A 22,915-nucleotide genomic window follows, 5' to 3' on the forward strand; every position below is an offset into this window, starting at 1 on the left:
AACGCTCATGTCATGGACAGCTAGCCTGTGACACGAGCAACTGCCAACTGCGAACCATGAAGACTTTCTCTAGATCAGCTGATCATGACGTGTTGTGTAGCCATAATCTTACTGGGATATCAACTGCATGCATGAACTTATTACAATCGGCTTGTGGATTAGTAAATGATTGTTCGGAGAATGTGGCCATGTTGCTCCATGCCATCGTGTGTACAAGGATTCTGGTGATCGGGCGCCATGCCATGAGAGGTTTTTTCGCTAACGAACTACAAGTCAATATCAATCTTAACTAATTTATTTCTAGTAACTAGATGAATTACCCATGCAATTGAAAGAGTACATGTGTAATCGCTATACAGCTCTTTGTATATATGATCATAGATATCGTTGCATATGTTATACATAGATATCTGGTTAACCAAAACCATTATGATTTGACCGCACCAAAATAAGATGCAGATCCTCCTTTTCTCTTCATGATAACTTCTAGGAATTTGTGGGCTATTTTTGGCAATTTCTAGGCCTCAAGGTGAAGCAGATGCCTTTAATCTCTCTTTTTCTAATCTAGTCAGAACTATATATAGATATAAATTAGTTGAGTTAGAAACTTGAACTGGCCGAAGTCAAACCCACAGCATCTGATCATTTGTAGCGGTATACTACAAGTATACGTTTGTGCTGTCTGGCACCTGAAATTGGAACTGGTCCAGGAATGCCTGTTTCGATGTCAAGATCTATCGGCCACACCGAATTACTCCGGCTATACAGTTGAGGTAATGGGTTGTAGACTTGGAGTTGCTGCAAACCTAATTGAATTTTGTTGGTGCAAGTTAGGGGTTACTGAATCCAATTGAGTATTACTTCTGACGGCAAAAATCTGTTGGGGGTTGATCGAATCTGTCATAAAGCTGTGCCCACGCTCTCACAAGAAAATGATAGCTGCATATTTGTTTGTCTTATTTTCTTTAGGAATATTTAGATAATTTTGGGGAAAAACTTTTTCTTTGCCTTTTTCTTTTCTTCGTCCAACTAGTGACTAAAGTATGAACTGTCTGATGCATGCAGAAGAATAACTAAGAATAAAAAGGAGAGAAATATCTTGACCATGAGAAAGAGATGACTAGAAGGAGAAGAAATAGGCCGGTCAAACCTGAAACGTGGCATCTCTTCACTACTTCTGCCTTCCAAGGTCCACAGAGGCTGGCTATAGATTAGTGATAGCACTATCTTTCCCATGAGCATTTTGGTCAACTCCTGTGGCACAGCACTATGGAAAAAGTTCCCCAAGATCTCACGCAAAGATTGCCAAACTGGCTGCACCTTCAATTTTTCTCTATTTTTTCTTATCCTAGTCACTTCTGTATCACCGGAAAAAAATTACTTGGATGGTCCTTTATAATGATATACAGGATTAACCATTGCAATTAGATATCACATTCAGAAATGACCTGCCTGCTTTCAGACAGCACTGAAAGTGACGACTGAAAGTCCGCAAATTTATGAACTCGTTCAGAAAACCGGCGCTAGAACTTCCAACGTCGCTGGTGCGTGAAAAATAAGAATTTGGCATGCAGTTATTTGCTTGACCCTGAGATTAATTGGTCTCGCGTTCGTGCTTGAAAAGCAGACATCCGATACGGGAAATCGTGGGAACTTTGGTATCTGAAGAAGGAAACGGCCCCTTTCGGTTTGCGTTCCAGTGAGCCACGAGCCTTCCATGTTGGACTCGGTAACCGGCATGGTGGCATACGAAATTTGACGTTATCAGCGTTCAGTAGTCGGTCAAGCACTAAATTAGCAGTTCGTAATGTGCATGCCGTGTCATACTCTTGGCACTCAGAACTGCCAGATTCGGCATACCGACTGCAGAGTCCTTCGTTTACGGTTTAGTTTAACAATAATTTGATCAACATTTTCCCAGACATGGGACTTTTTTGTGTGCATCCTGGCAAAAGATTGCGACATTGGTTTGTTGACGTGAAAAGTTGTCACGCTAACACACTGAGCATTTTATGTGCAATTTTGGTGAGCGGCACCCAAGGTGCCCTGGTTATGGTGCTGCATCATCGGACCTTTACCGTCACTCACATTCGGGAGAGATCCCGTCGGAGCGTGGATGGCCAACAGCTTATCCTTGATCGTCAAAATCAAGAATAAGTAGCAATATAGATAGGAAAAAATAGTCAGGATTATAGAAGCTGGGTAAAAAATGAAAGGTAATATAAATTATGTTTGATCGATTGGTTGATGTCCTCAATCAACAATGATCCTCTCATATTTAAAAGACAACAGGTCTTAGTCATAAAAAATCAGGACACTTAATTCAAACAGAACAAAACTTACAGATATGATTCGGCTATACCTACCTGATCTTCAAACTTTCTACAACTAACGTATCTTTCCTCTTTGAACACATAAAACTCCCACACATATATATATATATATATATATATATATATATATATACGCTTTAATGTTGTTTGAACTTTTTGAATTCGATCAACTCTTCTATCTGTCCGGAGACCGACTACAGGAACAAATCGTGATCACTGGTCATCTAGTCATGGATCGTAATCACAAATTCACTGTTCACTAGTCTAAAATCACTATTCACTAGTTTGAAATCATTGTTCACAAATCTAAAATTGCTGTTCGCTGGCCGGAGCACTATTTGCGTGGTCGGACCACTGTTCATCTGGTCAAAAACTGTTCATCTAATTATGTTACTATTCACCTAGTCACGATAATGTTCATTGATAGACTATTAAACTAAGTCATCACTATAATGACCATTATAAATATTAAATATTATTATTAACATAGTTCCTGCACCTGAAGTCAACCTTGGAGCAAATGAATTCGTCTGCGCGCATAGGCTGTACGAGAAAGAACTTGATCGTTCAGACTTGAGAGTTTAGTACTACAGGAAGTTTGGGATTTGAGCAACCTGGCTTGCATGCAGAGGGTGAGGGTGAGAAGGAAAGAAAATCAATGAGATGGCGCCAAATCTGCGACGAGATTTAGGGGTGATGCCATGCCTCGACAGAGGACTTGGAGCAGAGAAGCGGCCGGCCAAGACAGACAGAGAGAGAGTAGCAGCAGCCGGCTTCTCACTCCCTGGAGCATGTTAACCCACTAATTCCGCCTCTCTCTCTCTCTCTCTCTCTCTGGACTGCGCGTCTTTAAAGCTTCCTCGTACTGTCATCTTTGGCCAGCTTAATCGGGCAGCTAGCTCCCTCCAGTGTCCACACCACCCCGACCTCACTCTAAAATGGCCAGGCCACGCAAGAACGCCACAACCAACGACGACTCCAACACCGCCGGCCCTGGCGCCGCGCTTGCGAAGCCGAAGCGGGCGCGGAAGAGCGCGCCGCGGGGGTGCCCCTCCCAGCGCAGCTCCGCGTACCGCGGCGTCACACGGTGATCGATCACGCAGATCGACTGCTCCCACTCCTACCGTCCTACCTTGGTTGCCTAACGGCTCGTCAATCCTCTTGCTGATGATCAACCGGTCGCACGCAGGCACCGGTGGACGGGGCGGTTCGAGGCGCACCTGTGGGACAAGGACGCCCGGAACGAGTCGCGGGCCAAGAAGGGCAAGCAAGGTTGGCCGCCGATCTCCTCACCTCACGATTTCTCCTCTTCAGAATTAAGAAGCTCAGTTACTTGATGCATGGATCCCGATTTGCGACTGACCTCTCTCCTTCCGTTTGTCTCCCTCGGCGCTTCTTCTGCGATCGATCGGACTGGCTTGCTTGCACGCACGTGCAGTTTATCTCGGTGAGAAAGCTCCTCGATCCTAACACGAAACGGACGGCTCGTTGGGTATTAGCTGGCGTGGGGTTTTCGCTGACCTTTTCGCCGTTTCCCTCGCCGCTGCAGGGGCGTACGACGACGAGGAAGCGGCGGCGCGTGCGCACGACCTGGCAGCGCTCAAGTACTGGGGCCCCGGCACCGTCCTCAACTTCCCGGTACCCTTCAGTCCAGAACTCGCCCTCTCTCTCTCTCTCTCTCTCTCTCTCTGCCTCTGATGGACTCAACCAGAGATTTCAATTTGGTTTTAAAAAATCACCGGCAAAAAGATCAAAATGCATGAATTTTCATTGAAATTATTTTTCGTCCTCTACTTACATGGTTTTACATGCCAGTGAAAGAAAAATTTCAGAATTAGATATTTTTCCCCTCTGAAATTTCCAAAATTCGCAAAAGGTTGTCGAAATTTCAGCGAAATTTTAATCCCTGGACTAACTTATAAGCCAAATTAAATTGGACTGAGGCGCATCGAGATTGTTCATGTGTTGGAATTGCTTTGCAGCTGTGCAGTAGCTACGAGGAAGAGCTGAAGGAAATGGAAGGGCAGTCCAAGGAGGAGTACATTGGATCGCTACGGAGGTACGATTGCATAGCTCACTTGACTCCAAACGGTGTGATCATTTCGGCAAATGCTTCGCTAGCTAAGACAGTGCAACACTAGAGCGTTGTATCCTGAATTCCTGACGTTATTGAATTGAGGTCGCAGGAGAAGCAGTGGGTTCTCAAGAGGGGTATCCAAGTACAGAGGCGTTGCAAGGTAGGCTCCAAGTTTGCATGCAATGGACATTTACCAGACTGAAGAAAAATCGTCAGTTAATTCAAGAGCAGAGCTTTTTTTGTCCCCACTTTTCTGCAGGCATCATAACAACGGGAGATGGGAGGCTCGGATTGGGCGCGTGTTCGGAAACAAGTATCTCTACCTGGGTACTTATGGTGAGTTGATTTCTCAGCACGCTTGCGATGGATGAGATATCATTGAAACAATGAAATGCTTTTTGTTTCAAGATGAGAACTCACTGAATGTAGACACCACTAAATCTGTGGAAACGCTGTATATACTATATATGGAGGGATATATTCTTGTTATCTGAGTCAGCACGAGTTATCCAATGGTGGGCCATCTGGCGTCGTTTTGTTAGATGGGTCACCTTTTGTCTTGTGAGCGGTAGAGAAAATAGAGAGCTTTCGACGCGTTCTGGAAGAACTTTGCAGATGTGTCGGTTTTAGAGAAGTATGTGGAGAAGAATGTCATTGAGTTCAAAAGGCAGTGTGACCCTACTTTCATTGAGTGGAGGAACAGAATATGAGTTAGGCTTACACTAGAAGTAATGACAACTAGCTACAATCTGAACCTTGTTTAGATGAACGTAGTTGGTTCGCATCAACCATCTGAAGATTCCATTGATTACTCCATTTGAAGCTGAACTAAGTGCTGACATTTTGTAAAGAATCATTTTCTTTTTGCTACTTACCACCTCCGTTTGCACGATTTTACGTGACAGCAACGCAAGAGGAGGCAGCGGTGGCGTACGACATAGCCGCAATCAAGCACCGCGGCCTCAACGCTGTTACAAACTTCGACATCAGCCACTACGTGAACTGGCACCAGCACCGCCGCCGCCTGGGCGAGGCCACCGAGATGATCTCTGTCCAACCACCAAACGACCGGACAGAGCACCCTGCCACTATCGGTCTCGACGAAGCTGTGGCCGCCGCCGCCGCCTTCCACGACGGCGAGCACCGGCAGCAGCAGCACGACGCCAATACCTTCGGCGCGCGGCTTCCTGGTCAAGTGAGACCAGCGGCTCATCACGAGGCGTCCGCGTCAGCGCTCAGCCTGCTGCTGCAGTCGCCCAAGTTCAAGGAGGTGATGGAGCAGGTTTCGGTGGCGGCATCCGAGAGCTGCACTAGCTCACCGTCGTCGTCGCCTCCACCCCCGCAGCCGTCATCGCAGCGGCAGCGGCATGAATTCAGCGGTGATGCGTCAGTGAGGTGCAGCTTATTCCCGGACGACGTGCAGACGTACTTCGAGTGCGAGGATGGCATGGGCGTCGCCTTCGCCGAGGTTGACACGTTCCTCTTCGGGGACTTGGGCGCGTACGCGGCGCCCATGTTCCAGAGCGACCTGGACGTTTGATCGCCGGCGCCTCGGTGATATGTTTGGGTTCATTGGATGCTTCAAGCAGCTTTCAAAGGAAACGGCTCACAAGGTTAAGTAGCAGAGTTGAGGAATAGTCGTTTATTACTTTTTCCCTTTTTGTTTCAGCTACCTAGAATGGTAGCCCTTTTTATCTCAAAAAGATAGCTAGACTTGTGAAATATTGGGCCTTTTCTAGATCACAAGGAGAGGCGCCCACGAGTACAAACACTCACACGCTCACACCTGCGCGAGAGTGCATGTACCCCGTATCACACGCCTGAAGTTCACATGGACCACTGGATCAACCATTGAGAAGCTAACGGGCGTAAAAAAATTTGGGTACTGCGATTTGAATCTAGGTGCTTGCCATCTTACTGCCATGATCCACCACTCTGCCGAGAGTCATAAAGATTTTTTTTTTTTGTTTTCCAGAAAAGCAAATGAATCCTAGTCACAAATGTGCAAATCGGCATGTAGATGACGACGACCAGCTTCTTTTTTAGACCAGGGCTGATTGCCTGATTCATGCTTTTTTCTAGACATGTTGGCCATTCTAATAGATCGGGGTAAAGAGGATGGGCAGGTAACGGGCGCTGTTCATAATCTTGTGGATGATGGTCTTTCAATCTTATAATATGTTAATGATATAATTCTTTTTATGTATCACAATATTAAACAAGTTAAGAATATAAAACTCTTGCTATGTGTATTTGAGCTTAAAAATTAATTTTCATAAAAATGGATTGTGTTTGTTATGATAAGGCTAAAGATTGTGAAGATACTTACTCTTAGATTTTTTGTTGTGATATGGGCAAGTACCGATATTTAGTAATTCCTATGCATTATAAGAAATTATTAAACTAGGATTGGAAAAGGTAGAAGAGAGATTCTAGAAGAAAAAAAAGAGCTATTGGAAAGGCAAACACCTGTCTTTCGGCGGTAGACTTGTCCTAATTAACTTTGTACTTAGCAGTTTGCCTATGTTTATACTCTCTTTTTTCAAAGTTCCTAAAGGAATCTTTAAAATTAGATTATTATAGATCTAGATTTTTTTTGTCGGAGTGACGGGTATAAAAATGTACAGACGGTCTAAATGGAGTATTCTTTGCACACCTAAAAATCAAGGAGGCATGAGCATCCTTAATTTAGAACTGCAAAATAAGTGCTTGCTCAGTAACTGGTTATTTAAATTGATAAATGAGGATGGGGTCTAGCAAGAGCTTCTGAGAAATAAAATAATTGCTCAAGTGAAACATAAACATGGGGAGTCAGTTATGGGCTGACTTAATGAAAGTCAACCAGGATTTTTTGAGATTGGGTTCATTCACATTACAAAATGGCTCTCATATCAGATTTTAGAAAGATGTATGGCTTGGTCAAACAACCTTAAGTTAACATTACCCATCCCTATAGAATATAACTTACAGAAAAAATAGAACTATAGCGGAGGTTTTATGCTTTGATCATCTACATGTTTTCTTTCGAAGAGCACTAATCAGCTGAAGGCACCAAAGATCAAATACAAGGCAACTCGTTACACAGGAAAGCTAGGCCACCAGTTCAGAGCTCACAAACATCAATAGCGGGCCTCTCAGCTGGAGTAAACCTTCACAGCCACTCCTTGACCTGATCTGAGGCATCTCCCACCTTAACTCTATCATTTTCTTTGAGAAAGAAGAAGGATACTTCATTTCTGCATGACTAATATAGCGAGTGTCAGCACTTCTACAGGCTTATTAGGGAATTTCTTCTCGATCGCCATGGTGTTTCGTATCCGCCACAAAGTCCAAGCAATCCCTGTAAAAAGAAACAACCTTAGTTTTTGAGAGGTTTTGAATTTCTTCGAAAGCCAACTTGACTATAAGTCAGCTATCGAAGTGGAAAACCCATTCCAGCTAAAGGTATCCTGCAAAGCACTCCAAATGAATTGTGCCAACACACAACCAAAGAAGATGTGGTTAACATCTTCAGGTCTATTACACATGCAGCAATTCCTATCTCCTTTACAATCCCTCTTTTTGAGGAAAGTGACCACTGGAAGTTTGTTGTGAAGCATCTGCCACAATAAAACCTTAATTCTCAGTGGAATCTTACAGGCTCAGAGTGTCTTTGCCCCCTTGCATGACACCCCTTCAAAAGTCAAGAACCTATACAAAGATTTGGTGGTAAATCTCCTTAATTTATCCAGAGCCCAAACAATTTCATCCTCATTCTCATTCTCATTCTCATTCAGGTGGACATTGTGCAGTTTGTGTGATAGCTCCTTTCATTGCATCTGATCATTTGCTGTTAGGCTCCTTTTAAATTGAATCTCCCGCTCATTGTGAACCCTGCAATCAGAGACTATAGCTTCTGGATCAGCACACAGATCAAACAAGTCGGTAAATTGAGATTTTAGAGGAGTCTCTCCTTGCCACACATCCCTCCAGAATGAAACTTTATAGCCATTATTAACCTTATAAATAGCTCCCTATTAGGATAAGTGTTTGATCTTATGTAAGGCCTTCCAAAATTAAGAAGTGTTCATCTTCTTGGATGTGAAGAAGTTACCATCTGCCATCTATTTGGTCTTGAGCAACTTATACCAGGTATCTTCGGATCCAGAGACAAGCTTCCAAATCTATTTGACCAGGAGGCATTCATTCATTATCAATGTATTTAGGATGCCAAGACCCTCATAATCTTTAGGCCTGGATATGACTACCCATTTAGCCATATGGTATCTGTTCACATCCTCAGCCCCTCTCCAAAAGAATCTTGACCTTACAATATCCATTTTCCTGTGTATCCCCCTAGGGAGGAGATAGAATCATATGGTGTACATAGGTAAGCTGGTGACGCAGGAGTTTATCAAAGTCAACCTGCCCCCATAGGTCAGGTTTTTGCTTTTCTATGGGTCTAACATTTTTATCATTTTTTATAGCACATCAATAGAAGCAACATTTCCTAAGTGGTGGTCAGAGATAGAAATTCCCAGATACTTTAAAAGGCAGCTGCCCTAGTTTGCAATAGAGCATGTTTGTCACCCTTTCCTGCTCACTCTGTTCCATTCCAAATGCAAAAATCTCATTTTTGTGGAAATTAATCTTAAGTCCAGATAGCCACTCAAAACAATACAGGATGATCTTGAGATTGAGGATAGAGCTATCAGAGTCATCAATCATCAGGATTATGTCACCAACATATTGTATGTGGATGATCTCATCTAGGATGGTGATCTACAACCCCTTTGATTAGGCCCTTAGTTGAAGCTTTATCCATCAGCACACCCATGACATCTGCAGCAATGTTGATCAGGCCCTTGTATTACAAATTGTTTTACCAGCTTCTTTTATCAAACCCTCTGATAAATACATAATATCATGAAGAACACAGGAATCGGACTTTAGATCTACTCATTTCAAACCTGTGCAGGTATGACAAGAAGGCTGACTTAAATCCCACTGTCATTAGTAGGTTTACCTGGAATGGATATGCGGATGATCATATTCTAGAACTATTGTTCATACATCGCTGATGCTATATTTATGGATCCTCACTGCTTTTTTACAATATTTCTTGACTTAAAATTAGACGATTTGTTGACAAGGAACTTGATTGAAGGCTGAGTCCACAACTGTTCCCACTTCCCAGACATAGTTCCTATATTTCTTCAGTTGAAAATTTCCTGTTAAAATTCATTGAAGATGTGCTCTAGTTATCTTGAAAGTATTTCGTGATGTATGATCATTTTCACTTGATTTTGTAGATTCCGTACTTCTTTCGGTCCAGATAAACAATGTTTCTGTGGGTTTCCAAACTGCCAAGGTAAACTGTGATAGATAAAGATTGACCAAGGAAAATGTACACTGTCAGAGAGGTACATAGCAGAAAGGCCCAAAGCAACAAGGAAATAACAGGAAATGGAGTATATACTGAAGATCGATTGAGCAGCACCTTTCACTTGTATGTCATCAGCTAGTAATGAATAACCATCACGAACCGTATTCATTTTCGCCGATATGATGTATCATAGACATAGTGTTTGGTAGCTACCATCGTTTCTTCTGATCTAGGATTCAGTCAGTGCCAGCTACTATTCTTCAAGGTGTACAGGTTTTGCTCTGCAAACACAAAATAAATCCTTTGTAACTAGAAATCCGCTAACCGCCTAACTGGCCCTTTTCCTCGAAAATGTCTGTCAAATATATGTGCTTCTCGACACAGGATCTAGTCTCTGTATTCTGAGCCATAAGCTGTGTGATTGCGAGTGACTGGCTTCTACTTATATTTCACTAAACTCTGTTTCAGTAGACTCTGTTTTCCATTGATCGCTTGGTGTTGGACGTTAACTTTACAATAGAACTCTATCTGATAGTGCTTGAAAATATTCTGAGTTGCGTTGAAACAACCCAAATTTGCTTGTCGTGGTCCATAGTATAGCCACTGTTATTTATCGTTATTTCAGATAGCCCCATCTTATATTTACTAATTGGAGGCTCATTTTAATGCCTCCACATTAATCCTAGAAATTCTCATAAAAAAGCAAAACATCCGACCGTCGAATTGATTGATTGACTAACTGTAACCATAGATCAATAACCAGAAGAAACAAAAGATTAAAAAACAAATCATAGAGTCCAACTCCAAGACTACTTCTTTCCTTGCCTTTCCTTCATTTTTTATAGATACCTTTTGTCCAACAAGGTTACGTTAGTAAACTCCAACTTAGTTACGTTAGCAATAAACACACTTTTTCAAATTAATTAAAATATGACAATTAAATATACGTGTAATCAAACATTACAAAATTAAAACAACATAACGCAAACATATTACGGATTATCACATAAAAATAATATCAAAGAATTTATAATATATTTCAAAAAAATAATATGAGATACGGTGACGACATTAAAAATAATAATAATTTCAAAAAATCAAGAAACAAATAAAAATCAATTTGCATAACACATAAAATGAAAATTATAAATTAGATCTATTCACAAACAATAAATATGATTCCAATATTATGAATAAAAATTATATTTATATTTTACATTCTAATATTTAAATATAATAACTGATGTATCTTAGCATATAACTATTATTAATATAAATATCTAGAATTCAGCTGTAAGTTAAATTTAGCCTAGGTTGATGCGCTAGTGACAAGAGAACGAGTAACTGGTTATCTTTACAGGTCACAAAGCAGTCAAAATGAATGCGTGCCTCGAAGTCGCAGCACATTCCTTACAGCTGAAGGAGCTGAGAGCTACCATGGCACTACCAAAGGTGGCTAGAGATCAGGACCGGCATACCAAAGGCCTGCAATGCTGCATGTGCTTGTGTCCCCAATTCAGCAGGAAAAAGAGCAGCAGCAGCAAAAGAAAAGGAGCCTGTGAAAAGAAGCGAAAGATAAGCCATCCTTTTTCTTTACATGATTACATCTTTCTAGGGAAAAGGAACGCTCCATCAGAAACTACACACTGTGGTCTGAACTCTAAAGCAACCAGTAACTTTAATTCCAAACTAGCTACGCAAGCAACAAATCAAATCCTCTCTCCCTGTAAATTTTCAACTGAAATTTGATGCTATGAACTTTTTGTTCTTTCCCGACAGCGCTGCTACCTTGGCCCTGACAGCTCCATCTCCTCCACCATGTCGATGGACCGCGCCTCGTCGCTGCTGAGGCTGCTGTCGTTCTCGTGGTAGTCGTTGAAGAACACCGAGCCGTTGGAGTCGTTGCGATGATCGTAACCGAGCGCGACGTGGAGCGGCGGCCCCGCCGGCCGGTTCGTGGCCTCCCATTTCTCGGCGAGGCCGTCGCCCTCCAGCATCCTGACCACCTCGGACATCTTGGGCCGGTGAGACGGCTGGAACTGGGTGCAGAGGAGCGCGACCTGCACCATCTCGGCCACCTCGATCCTGTCGTAGTGAGGGCCCAGGTCTTGGTCGACCAGCAGGTCCATCATCTTCTCTTGGTGCACCTTCCTCACCTTTTGGTAAACAAGATGAAAAATCAGACGCTTCACTCATAAGCATATGCATTTTGCATGTTTAAAGAATGGCATTGTGTATGCTAAGTGAACTACGCAATTGAAGGAACAGTTGCGAGTGAAAGGCTCAGATGATCAGCATTCACAGCTATCAGATCTAGCTCAGGAGCATGTTTTACTGCAGGTATGTCAAGGTGGTACTTTCCATTGCTCCCTACAGTAGAAGAGGGTACATGGATAGGGGGACCAGATCTTAGTTCAGGTCGACCTGAAGCATGTCTGCACCATATGCACTCCTACTTGCTAATCAATGCACATGACCGTGTCCTGAATGAATCTTTCCTAACAGATTAGCAAGCTTTATCGAAGACGACATGGGTTAAAAAGATCGTTAAGTTCTTAGTAGTTAGTATGATGCATTCAACAGAAACATGGCTAGGGCATGACTTCCTTACGTACCCAATCCAGCATGATGCCCTTCTGGTTCTGCATGACCCCGGAGCCCTTGCCGACCTCGAGCGCGCGCTGGCCCGTGACGAGCTCCAGCAGCAGGATCCCGAACCCGAACACGTCGGTCTTCTCCGACGACTGGCCAGTGGAGAGGTACTCCGGCGCGATGTGGCCCACGGTGCCGCGCACCGCCGTGGTGACGTGCGAGTCGCCGTGGTCCAGCAGCTTGGCGAGCCCGAAGTCGCCGACGACGGCCTCGTGGTGCTCGTCCAGCAGCACGTTGGCGGCCTTGACGTCGCGGTGGATGATCTTGGGGTCGCACTGCTCGTGCAGGTACAGCAGGCCCCGCGCCGCGCCCACCGCGATCCGCTTCCGCGTCGCCCAGTCCACCGGCGGCTTCCCTGCATACGGTGTACGCGCATGTGTTTACTGCGTTGCATGCATGCGCAAGCTGCGCCAAAATACGGTCACTGTGGTAAGATCACTAACGTGTCGACCCAATCGAACGCACGTGGTTTTCCTGTGTGGGCTGTAGGACGTATCCAGGTATGCTGTCTAGAGATCTACTGGTCAGTGCTGGCCGCTGAGTGAGTATACAGTAGTCAGTAGATATACGGAGTACAAGATCCGCACCCCACAGTCCACGGTAGTACAGCCATGGAAACTAGAGCTCCAATGTGGATAAAATGAAAGAAATGCACGGTGGACCGTATGCAGGGGACGCCTGAGGTAATGCTACAATTCTTACAACGACGCCTGGAGTAATCCTAGTCTCAGGGTCAGGCACCTCTCAGCATGCTTGCCTTGCTTGGGTCCCCACTGACGGAGTGCTGAAACATCCGGAGCGGACCACCAGTAACCGGCTAGCTGAGTAATGTCAAGTGCTGCGCATTGTTGGCACACGCAAGTTGCGATCATTAACAGTGACCAGACAGACACGCACACGGGCTCGTAGTTTGTGCTACACATAGATCAAGCTAGGTTCCTGCCTGCCCCCCGGGATAAAATAAGGAACAGACATGCTCTGTGCTGTTCCAGCGGCTCCACCACTGGACCACCGGCGCCCCTTCCCCAAGAAGAAATTAGTAATAGCATTGTGGCCTAGCGTCATCTTCAATTTTAAAATTCATTTTTTATAATACTATTATATTATTTTTAATACTATTACAGTACCTACTATCTTTTTCATCTTTAACCGTTATCATATTCACTATCTTGCGTTACTATGTGAGTAGTGATAAAAGAATAAAACATAGCATCTCAAATTTAAGACAACTCTCTCCTCCCTTCGTAGCAACAGAAAAAAGCTCCCCTGGAGCCGATTGCTAGTGCTTTGAGGCACCTGTTGAGTCGGCCTAACCCCTGATCGATCAGCTAGCCCAGCACGCATCCAGTTTAAGCCACACTTGCGTCAATGCGTGCATGCGAGCAAAAGTGAAGCTAGCACGCTGAACCTTCTTGAGCGCCATGCGCTGCTACCCCAAACTACAACGGCAGTTGGCAGCAGCAGGCCTAGCTGCCGCACGCACCGGCGGGCTCGTTGCTAATGCCAGCCACTGCCCGTGCGAAACCGACCACGCATTGACGCCTCGGCGCGGACGAAACCAAGGAGCAGATCAAGCGAGCATGAGCGCGGGTGCCGCCGTGCCGGTGCCGGGCGGCCAAAATACAGCGCCCGCCGGCCCGTGCGCTGCTTGCTCGGTTGGGTGTTCTGGACGTGCCGAGCAGCGGAGCCCGAGGCGGTGGTGGGACGCGCGGTCCTTCTGGCAGGCTGGCACGACCGTCCGACCTGGCACGTACGGCGATTACGACGACGCGGGCTATTACGCGCGTCATACCAGCCGTGGCAGACGCGACGATAAATAACACGCTGCGGCCGGCCGCGGCCGGCCGGGCCAGGGCAGGGCTGACTCGTCTCGTGGCTTAGGGTGGTACTGCCACTGCCACTCTACCAGTACGTGCAGATACGCTCTAGCTTGTGTTTCGTGTCGTGCTGTGCATGGCGGGTGGGGGCATGCCGCGGCCAGCGCAGGAGGAACGCAGGGGGCGGCAGCGATGGCATGCACCGGGTGCGGACAAATCGTGAGTGCGGTGGTGGTCTGGTCTCTCGTGGGCCCCTGGCAAGCACAGGGGTGCGCGACCACGCCTGACTCCTGGCACAGGGCTCCTCCCCATGACTCCTGCATGCACTTCAGCGTGCGGGCCCCGCAGAAACGGCCGGAAGGCCCCACCACGTAATCTCGTCGCACAAACTGATACGCTTGTGGTACTTCACTAAACGTGTACCGATTGCGATGGCAAGTTGGCACCGGTGCACGAAACGTACCTCGTAGCCGTGACGCGACGCTGCCGTTGGGCATGTAGGGGTACACGAGGATGCGCTCGCCGGAGGCCGCGCAGAAGCCGATGAGGCGGAGCAAGTGGCGGTGCACGGCGAGGCTGATCATCTCCACCTCGGTGCGGAACTGCGCCTCCCCGGACGCGCTGGGATCCTTGAGCCGCTTCACGGCCACCGTCGTGCCGTCGGGGAGCCGCCCCCGGTACACGTTTCCGAACCCGCCCTTCCCCAGGATGTTCTTCGAGCTGAACCCGTCTGTCGCCGACTGCAGCTCCCGCAGCCCAAACTGGCGCAGGTTCCCCAGCCGCACCACCACCCCGCTGCTGCCGTCCTCCAGATCACAGCCCCTCTCTGCAGTACGAGCAGGCATTAATTCACAGTTGCTGCCTGAAACGTTGGTGTTTCAGTGGTGATGGGGACGTCGCATTGCGTACCGAGGATGCCAAGAACGGAGGGGCCCGAGTGCCGGCGCTTCCGCCTCCAGAGGAAACAGGACACGGCGAAGAGCACAAGGGAGGAGGCGCCCAGGCTTGTCCCTACGCCGATCGGCAGCCGCGCGCCAGCCTTTGACCGCCCCGCTGCCTCTCCTGTGTCTGCACGCACACACGCGAGAACAAATCAAACGCTGATCCCCAGGTGAACACGCATGATTCAGACCAGACCACGCCATTAACTACGACTATTCGGGGGGCGCACGCCGCAGGAGACGGCGCCCTATTTCGGCAACACCATGTCTCCTCGACCGCTACACGGCCAAGAAGGAACAGAGCAGCAGCAGCGACGCATGCATGCACGCCGCGCACTCCGAGAAAGCAAGAAAGCAGTGAGCACGACTAGACAGGAGTAGGAGTGGAGTGGCGGATAGAGACAGGGTGCTCACTGCTGCTGCTCGGAGTGGATTCCAGCGGGAAGGGTACGGTGACCGGTGCGACTGCGGCGGCGCACTCCCCTGCGCCCGCGTTGCTCCCGCATATCATCGGGTTGCCCACGATACTGCACGCCATGAACATTGAACAACTTTGGCATTAGATTCGACACTACTATCATACAGCACAATTTCTTTTAAAAATCAAAGAAAAAGTGAGCTAGTGATGTGGATTAGGATAAGACGAGCCGTAGTAGTCCATACTTGAAGGTTCTTGTGGGGAAGACAGGAACGGGGCCAGTGAGGTTGTTGTAGGACAAGTCCCTGGAACAACAGCCACCGACCAACCACATCGAGTCAAGGATTCAACTCTACTGTAAATTTATAAGGACAAAAGGAACAATGGCAAACAGTAGAATCGGGGAAGCCGATGGCTTCGACAAGACGCGTGCGTACTTACAGGAAGGAGAGCTGCGGGATCTTGGCCAGCGACGCGGGGAACGCGCCGGACAAGCTGTTGTTGTTTAGCCTCCTACGGCAAAAACAGAACAGGACGCGAAGCAAAATGAGTTAGCTGAGGCACTACGAGAATGGAATGGGATGCGATGTGTCATGTCTCGGGAGGTTCACTCACAGGTATCGGAGGGTGGAGAGGCGGCCCAGCGTGTCGGGCAAGTGGCCGGAGAAGCGGTTGTTGGAGAGGTCCAGCGTCTGGAGCCGCGGCAGCGCGCCCAGCTCCGGCGGCAGCCGGCCCGTGATGTTGTTGTTCTGCAGCAACCTGGAACCAACGAGAAACATGCATCGTCATCAGCAGTAGCAGATTCACTGATGATTCTTAACTATTTCTTACTCCCAAGAACACGAGATGGATGGACGGATTGACACATCTAGGGAGGCAAAACAAGGAAGGTTGTGTGACTGCTTACACTTGCTCAAGATGTGTGAGGTTAGCGATCCGCCCCGACAGAGTCCCCGACAAGCCCTGGCTCGGCGCTCCCCTGAAACGCAAAACGTGGCCATTATCAGTTTCTTCATAGTTTTAGGTGATTGGCTAGGTGATATGATGAGTTGGGGTGGCGAAGAAGGCGAGCTTACAAGCTGATGACGAGGTTCTGGGCGGAGCAGGTGATCATGGCCCAGCTGCAGGGGTCGACGGAGTCCTGATCCCAGTTGCTCAGCACGCCGTGCGTGTCGACCAGCCCCTGCCTGATGGCGATCAGTGCCTCCACTGCACTCGCAAAGCTCGCGCACATCAACCGGGTGTCAAGAAGTGCAATCAAATGTCGGTGTACGGTCTGGTTCCGGACAGGTGTTTGCAGTGGCAGTGTGGCACGGCGCCGCGTACGTACCTTCGGCGTTGAGGGGCTCGGAGGAGAAGGCGAGGAGCGGCGCCCAGGAGAGGAGGACTACGACGAAGGGGAGCGGGAGGAGGCAGCTGAAGGCCATCGGAAGATTGGATGATAGGGGTGAGAGGCGCCCGAGGGGGGAGGGGGCTAGAGGAGAAAGAAAAGTGGGAGAGTGGGCAGGGGAAGCAGAGCACAGGGCGATGGCATAGATAGAGTGGAGTGGCTTTGCTTTTTCTCGTGTCATGCAAGAGGGAAAAAGAGAGGGTGGGGACGATGTGATGTCGGTGTGGGTTGTGTAAAATAATTCTCCAAGATCTGTTCTAATGTATTTGTAGTCTGATTTAATTTATAATATAATATATGAAAAAATTATCATATATTTACGATCGAGTTAGAGAAAATCATATGTGAGAAAAACAATAAAAAAATGAAATATCACATATCACACTATAAATTAGATTTAAACTGCACAGAGTCTCGTAAAATTATTTTCCGTGCGGTGGTAGTCTGCATGCCATTCAGCCATTGCCATGCCATACGATGTCAGGCATCTTTGGGTGACAGTGAAATGATCATGCATGGCATGGAACCTGACGGATGGGGCCGGGGATGGGTCTATGGGTCCGGCGTGCAGTGGGCGTGTGGTTTTCGGAAAATGCCATTTTCTTTCATGGGCGTTGCATGGAGTACTCTGTACTTGGGACTAGGTAGTAGCGCAATACCAGAAACGGGTCGTGGGGTTGATCATGGTTGTTAGTACTAGCTGATCATTTTCTATTCAGACGTTCAGTCAAGATGGATCCTAGTATTGTTTAATTTTGCAAGACAAAAGGCTCGATTCGATTGTCAACCTAACTGCGCAGTACAAAGAATATCAATTGAACAGTACTGTCTGATCCCAAACATAAAAATATGTTTGGTTAGAAGGATATCCTTAGATGGTATGATCATCTATAGATAATATTTATTTTAGATGCTGGATGAGGATATCCATCAAAAACTGTTGTACGAAAGCTATCTATATTGTGGATAAGTTTTACTTTTGTTCATGTGTTATATTCTGATTAGTTAGAGTAAGTATATTTTTAGTATGTTTTAAATGATATTATCTTTTAAATTATTTATCTGATTTGTGATCCAATTGTACTATTGTATTTATTACAATTAAATTAATAAAATAAGATCTCGTATAATTATATTTTTGATTAAAAAACTAAATGTATGACAAGCGAGTCATATAAAATTTTAACTAACCTCATTTAATTTTCATCCATCTAACCAAACAAAAAATTAAATCAACTTATCTAGACTACTAAATAAAAAATTAAATCGCCTCATCTAACAAAATATAAATTATCATATCTCAATCAACCCTATTCGCCAACCAAAAGTATCCTAAACAAGCTACATGCTATCGGAGACCTTGTTCTCAGGGTCTCTACTCCCAACTTCCAAGTATGCACTGGTTTTTCCAATCTGCTAGAGATCAATCCGCCTCCCTATCGGAGACGACAATGGGAATTCGAGATCAGTGTGGTGTTTGATTCGTCTGTCAGAGAACAGGTCCCCCGAACAGGCCCAGGCTGATCCATGACCCAGGGTATCTCTCAGAGGAAAGAAAGGGTATCGCCCTCTGACGTGTGGCCCCGTAAACATATTCCGGGCCCGCATGCAAGCGATAGACGGTTCACGGTCGCGTGAGGTAACGGGTCAAAAATGACAAAGGATAGGCCTGGTAAGTCTAGTACTGTTCTGGTAGTGGTTGTTGTCTGCCTCTGAGCAGCTGCGTACTGCCTGGTAAAACTGATCACGGGCTCGTACTACGTCCCTCACGCCCTCCCATAAACGTCGCGCTCACGCCTGAGGCAACGCAATGCATTTCGCACCCTCTTTTTTTTTGCGAGAAGGGGTGGGATTCATATTAAATTAGAAGCACAGTATGACCCCTTTACATCAGGCCCCTAACAAGACCAAAAAATATAAAAAAGTAAAATCAGGGCTTCTTGGTAACCTTCTTCCTCGCCACCGATGTCAATCATCGTCGTCCCGCACGGGCACGACGCAGACCACTGATATTGGAGCTCAGCCCTCCAACTAACCTAAATGACAGGGCCTAAATCTTAGAAATGCCGCAACAGCCAACGTTCTGAATCGTAACCCGAAAGCATTTGACCTATTGAACGAACATCAGCAGCCACATCATTGGAACGGCTGAAGAAACTCCACTGGCATCACCACCCTCAATCACGTGAAGGATGAAGACTCAGATCAACACTCCGCTATCGTTGGCTTCAAACCGAAAGACGTAGCAACACAAGAGCACATCTAAACAAAATGTACCAAAAATATCTCTCATTCGCAACACGCGTACTAAGGATACCTAAGTAAACAATTACCATAGCCGTTGCCAGAATTGACACATAGGCCAGCAAACACGTTGAAGGCTAGCAGGGAGAACAAAAGTTAGCAAGAGGTCATCTCCATTGACGCCTCCGAAGCCCTAACCCTACGCCTACCAAAACACCGAATCTACAACCATATAACCTTCTAGCTACCTAACTAGCTATGCTTGATGTCGATTTACCTGTTCCCCTCTCTCTCCAACAACGAAAAGCCCACCTGAGAAGGAGAATCGGCCGGATCGATGTCGAAGAAACTCCGTGTTGTTAGCAGGGAACGAGAGGATAAATACATTTCGCACCTTGGCACCATGGAAAACGCATTTGATTGATCCGAAACCAGAAATGCATCCTGTTTCAGCACATGATGTACGTCATACGTGGTACGTCCACCTCTTTTTTTCTCGTTTCTGACAAAGCCAACAAAGATGGCAATGAAAAGAAGAGAGTGGATGAAAGAAAGAAGTGAGAGAAAGTGCATTGAAAGGAAAAAAGAAGCGAGAGAAACAAAAGGAGGCTAAAGATGAGGATAGAAAAGAAGAGGACGCTCTGCTGCTGTCTGCCGCGGCTGCGGCTCCTGCCGCCGCTCAGTTCTCGCTCTCACCATGGCCCTCGTCTACCCGGTCTCACACAGTCACACTCATTCTCACACTCATTGCCGCCCACATCTTTTTCGGGCAAGGCTGGGGAGGGGGCACCGGCGCGGCACGGGCGCTGCCGGGCTCCAGATGGGAAAAAAAAAGAGAATTATGGCCGGCCGGGAACGGAATCATGCGTTCGATTTGGCTGGGGCGCGTACTTGCCATGATCCCCCGCGTGTTGCATGGATTGCGATGGAGAGGGGTTGCTACTTGGTCGTGCCGGGCGCCGCACGGCACAGCTGGGTACGCGCACGCTGCTTCTTCGGTAGGTGCCGAAGTCGTCGCCGGCGGATCCGACAGGAGCAAACAGCGCAGGAGAAAATACTGTAGCCATAGTTTTTTCATCTCCATCTACCGGCGTGGTGTCTGTTCTGAATCCAGACACTCTGGGCGGACTGGTGGAGGAAAAAGATCATCTGAACAATAAGTGCGCTTTGGTTGCCTGGCCGAGTGCTCGGCCAAACCTGCGCGTGCAAGTGCCGGTGTTCGTTGCCTAGGAGAGCGCTCGGGCTAGGCCCTATGTGTGCACAAATCTTGTGCCGGCCAGGTTCGCGGGAAACAGATTTTGAACGTGTTTCTCACGAGTCTGGCTCGTGCAGCATGTGTACGTGTGTATTTTTTATTTAACTCTTAATTTTATTTAGAGATAAAGAGCAGTCTAAATTTTTTAAATATTTTTATAAATAAAATATAGCTCACTAGCAACCTATTTTAATTAGTTTGATCTAAAAATTATAATCAATATTTAATTAAAATTCTCGAAAAATCTACTTTTATAGCTTTTAGTAATTTTTATGCTCAAATTAATTTTCAAAAATAAAATAAAAAAATCACTAATATTCTTATCATATGATATACTAATTTATAAAAAATATTCTTAACCTAAATTATTTAGTGAAAAAATAAATTACTTTATAATATAATAAATATTCATACGAATAATCAAACACAATATCTTTCTACAGTTGAGCATATAAAACCAAACAAACGTATCCTATTAGATAGGAACCAAGCTGAGTCATACATATCCCTAAGCAACTGCACGTGATTTGAGATGTTTATTTTTAAATCTAACGATCCCACTTTTGTGATACAATTCGTATCCGCAATTAATTGACTTCTGTTTTTTTTTTATCTCGCGGTGCTAATGCAACTGTTTGAGTTGCAGTTACAATAGAAACTTGTCCACAGACATTAAGGTCGAAAACACTGCAACGAGCGCGCGTATAATCATCTGGAGCTGAACGAGTTTTGATCAGTTCGGGTCTAGGTTCGACCGACCTTGTGACCTGAAAACCCCACTTGCACGATCGTGTGCTGAAAAAAAAATAGCAAAAGTTTAATTGGTGTTATTATGAAATTGACAATTAACTCAAAATGATTTATTATTTCATATGATGATAATGCTAGTAGTAGCATAGTTATGTTTTTATACGTGCAATATAATCACGTGAGTGGTGTTATACGGATTGACGTGAGTTAAATTTGTGAAACTTAGATTCGAAATTATGTATTGATTTTGTTCATGTGCAGTGTCATTTTGAGGATGGACATGATTGATGATAAGATCGGGATTGGAACTAAGTTCAGTAAGAAACTAAGGTCAAAGCAGCTAGAAGGTCACGCGAGATATTCCGGTTAGGGAGTTGTGCATGTAAAGATTATCACACCCTAAGATATGCACAGAAGATATATGAGCTATGATATGATAAAAAATAGATTGCGCTATAAGATGTGTTGTATGACGTGGAGCGTCATGTGATAGCATGAATGCTTTTATTCTAAGCAGAATAAAAAAAGGGAAATTGGCTTGCATGCTGACTTGCATACTGCATGATTTGTCCGGGTGTTGTGCAATGACCGAATATATATATATACAGTCATTTAAAAAAATTATAATAATAGTCTATCGTCACCCAAGCAAATCTCGCTCTATAAATAAACGATATCTTGTAAACCTGTCTGTCAGGTAATAAAAAATTTAATGGTGTGGGCTCTCACTCGTTAAACAGGCAAGACCTTCCTTGAAATGACATAGAGAGGGTCCATCCAAAAGGTGTCGCCTACTATTCGAGCAATACCTTTTGAGTATACAAATTGGCCGCACCGACCTACCAGCGTCAGCGTGCCATTTGATTCCAATCCAGTCGAGGAGAGGAGGGGAGGAGAAGGGAGGGATGGGAAATTTAGAGACAAAGTCCTACTACAGTAAAGAGGTATGTTTTTTATATGTTTTTTTTTAGATTCAGTAGGATAGTTATTAATGTTAGTTTTTTATATAGTTTAAATATTATATCTAAGTTTTTTTTACAAACCCGTTATGATAGCTATTAGATATATGTTAGAATGTAGATCTAGTTTTAGAATTATGTTTAGACATAGTTTACCAATTAGATCATATTTGTACACATATTTTAGCAATTAGATGTAGTATTTAGATATATGATATAGGATTTAGACATAGTATAGGCATAACTAAGGTAAGTAGATATATGATTTAGATGTGTTTGATGTAGCGACTCGTAGATATTTTGTTGTAATTTAGATTAACTGTTATGCTATATTTTTAATGAATGATGCATTATTGTAGATGTAGTTTTACATATATGTTATTTCACAATAATGTTAGAGTTTTTTTTATGGTTGGTAGGTATGTCGGATAAGTGTCGGTTTAGGATTTTTTTTTTTTTTGGGATAGTGGAATATTATATGGTCTAGAGGGGTAATACTGTCTATATTTGAGTCAATGGATAAGGGTATCTCCGGACCTATACAAAAGAGTGTCGAACACTTATATACCTGGTTGATGCGGGATTTCAAAATAGACCCCGAGGTTCAAAAGATGACTATTAGTATTGTGGACAACCGTATGAGAGATGGTGTATATTGGAATGTGTACCCGCTCAGGGAAGAGGTTGCTCTAGATGATGTACCTAGATGATGTT

At 45.3% G+C, this 22,915-nt stretch overlaps 2 protein-coding genes across 3 annotated transcripts; one reads left to right on the forward strand and one right to left on the reverse strand.

Annotated features, from left to right (window-relative positions):
• Positions 1-2,955: 2,955 nt before the first annotated feature.
• Positions 2,956-6,549, forward strand: LOC133899655 (AP2-like ethylene-responsive transcription factor At1g16060). Of its 2 annotated transcripts, XM_062340685.1 has the most exons (9): positions 2,956-3,126; positions 3,216-3,420; positions 3,523-3,605; positions 3,772-3,780; positions 3,883-3,971; positions 4,316-4,392; positions 4,520-4,570; positions 4,670-4,746; positions 5,316-6,549. In XM_062340685.1, the coding sequence occupies exons 2-9, from the start codon at positions 3,272-3,274 to the stop codon at positions 5,948-5,950; spliced, it is 1,170 nt and encodes a 389-aa protein (XP_062196669.1). In that variant the 5' UTR covers positions 2,956-3,126; positions 3,216-3,271; the 3' UTR covers positions 5,951-6,549. The 2 variants fall into 2 exon arrangements, with proteins under 2 accessions (XP_062196669.1, XP_062196668.1); XM_062340684.1 differs by having other exon boundaries at positions 2,956-3,420.
• Positions 6,550-11,120: 4,571 nt separating this feature from the next.
• On the reverse strand, positions 11,121-17,131 carry LOC133899794 (probable LRR receptor-like serine/threonine-protein kinase At2g23950). Its single transcript, XM_062340857.1, has 11 exons — positions 16,934-17,131; positions 16,680-16,812; positions 16,511-16,582; positions 16,219-16,362; positions 16,045-16,116; positions 15,849-15,908; positions 15,600-15,712; positions 15,154-15,312; positions 14,708-15,070; positions 12,391-12,782; positions 11,121-11,931 (listed from the first exon to the last, which is right to left on the reverse strand). Exons 1-11 carry the CDS (start codon positions 17,028-17,030, stop codon positions 11,560-11,562), a joined length of 1,977 nt encoding a protein of 658 aa, XP_062196841.1. The 5' UTR covers positions 17,031-17,131; the 3' UTR covers positions 11,121-11,559.
• Positions 17,132-22,915: the final 5,784 nt, after the last annotated feature.

Source organism: Phragmites australis, chromosome 18, assembly GCF_958298935.1.
Source record: "Phragmites australis chromosome 18, lpPhrAust1.1, whole genome shotgun sequence".
In the NCBI taxonomy this organism is placed as follows: Eukaryota; Viridiplantae; Streptophyta; class Magnoliopsida; order Poales; family Poaceae; genus Phragmites; species Phragmites australis.

Excerpts from the sequence above, each read along its gene's own strand:
- LOC133899655 (XM_062340684.1), top strand. The coding sequence starts at position 3,272 with ATGGCCAGGCCACGCAAGAACGCCACAACCAACGACGACTCCAACACC. Across the intron at positions 4,393-4,519 it reads TACATTGGATCGCTACGGAG|GAGAAGCAGTGGGTTCTCAA; the intron begins GTACGATTGCAT and ends TTGAGGTCGCAG. Across the intron at positions 4,747-5,315 it reads TCTCTACCTGGGTACTTATG|CAACGCAAGAGGAGGCAGCG; the intron begins GTGAGTTGATTT and ends TTTACGTGACAG.
- LOC133899794 (XM_062340857.1), bottom strand. The coding sequence starts at position 17,030 with ATGGCCTTCAGCTGCCTCCTCCCGCTCCCCTTCGTCGTAGTCCTCCTC. Across the intron at positions 15,713-15,848 it reads TTCCCCACAAGAACCTTCAA|TATCGTGGGCAACCCGATGA; the intron begins GTATGGACTACT and ends CATGGCGTGCAG. Across the intron at positions 11,932-12,390 it reads AGGGCATCATGCTGGATTGG|GTGAGGAAGGTGCACCAAGA; the intron begins GTACGTAAGGAA and ends GTTTACCAAAAG.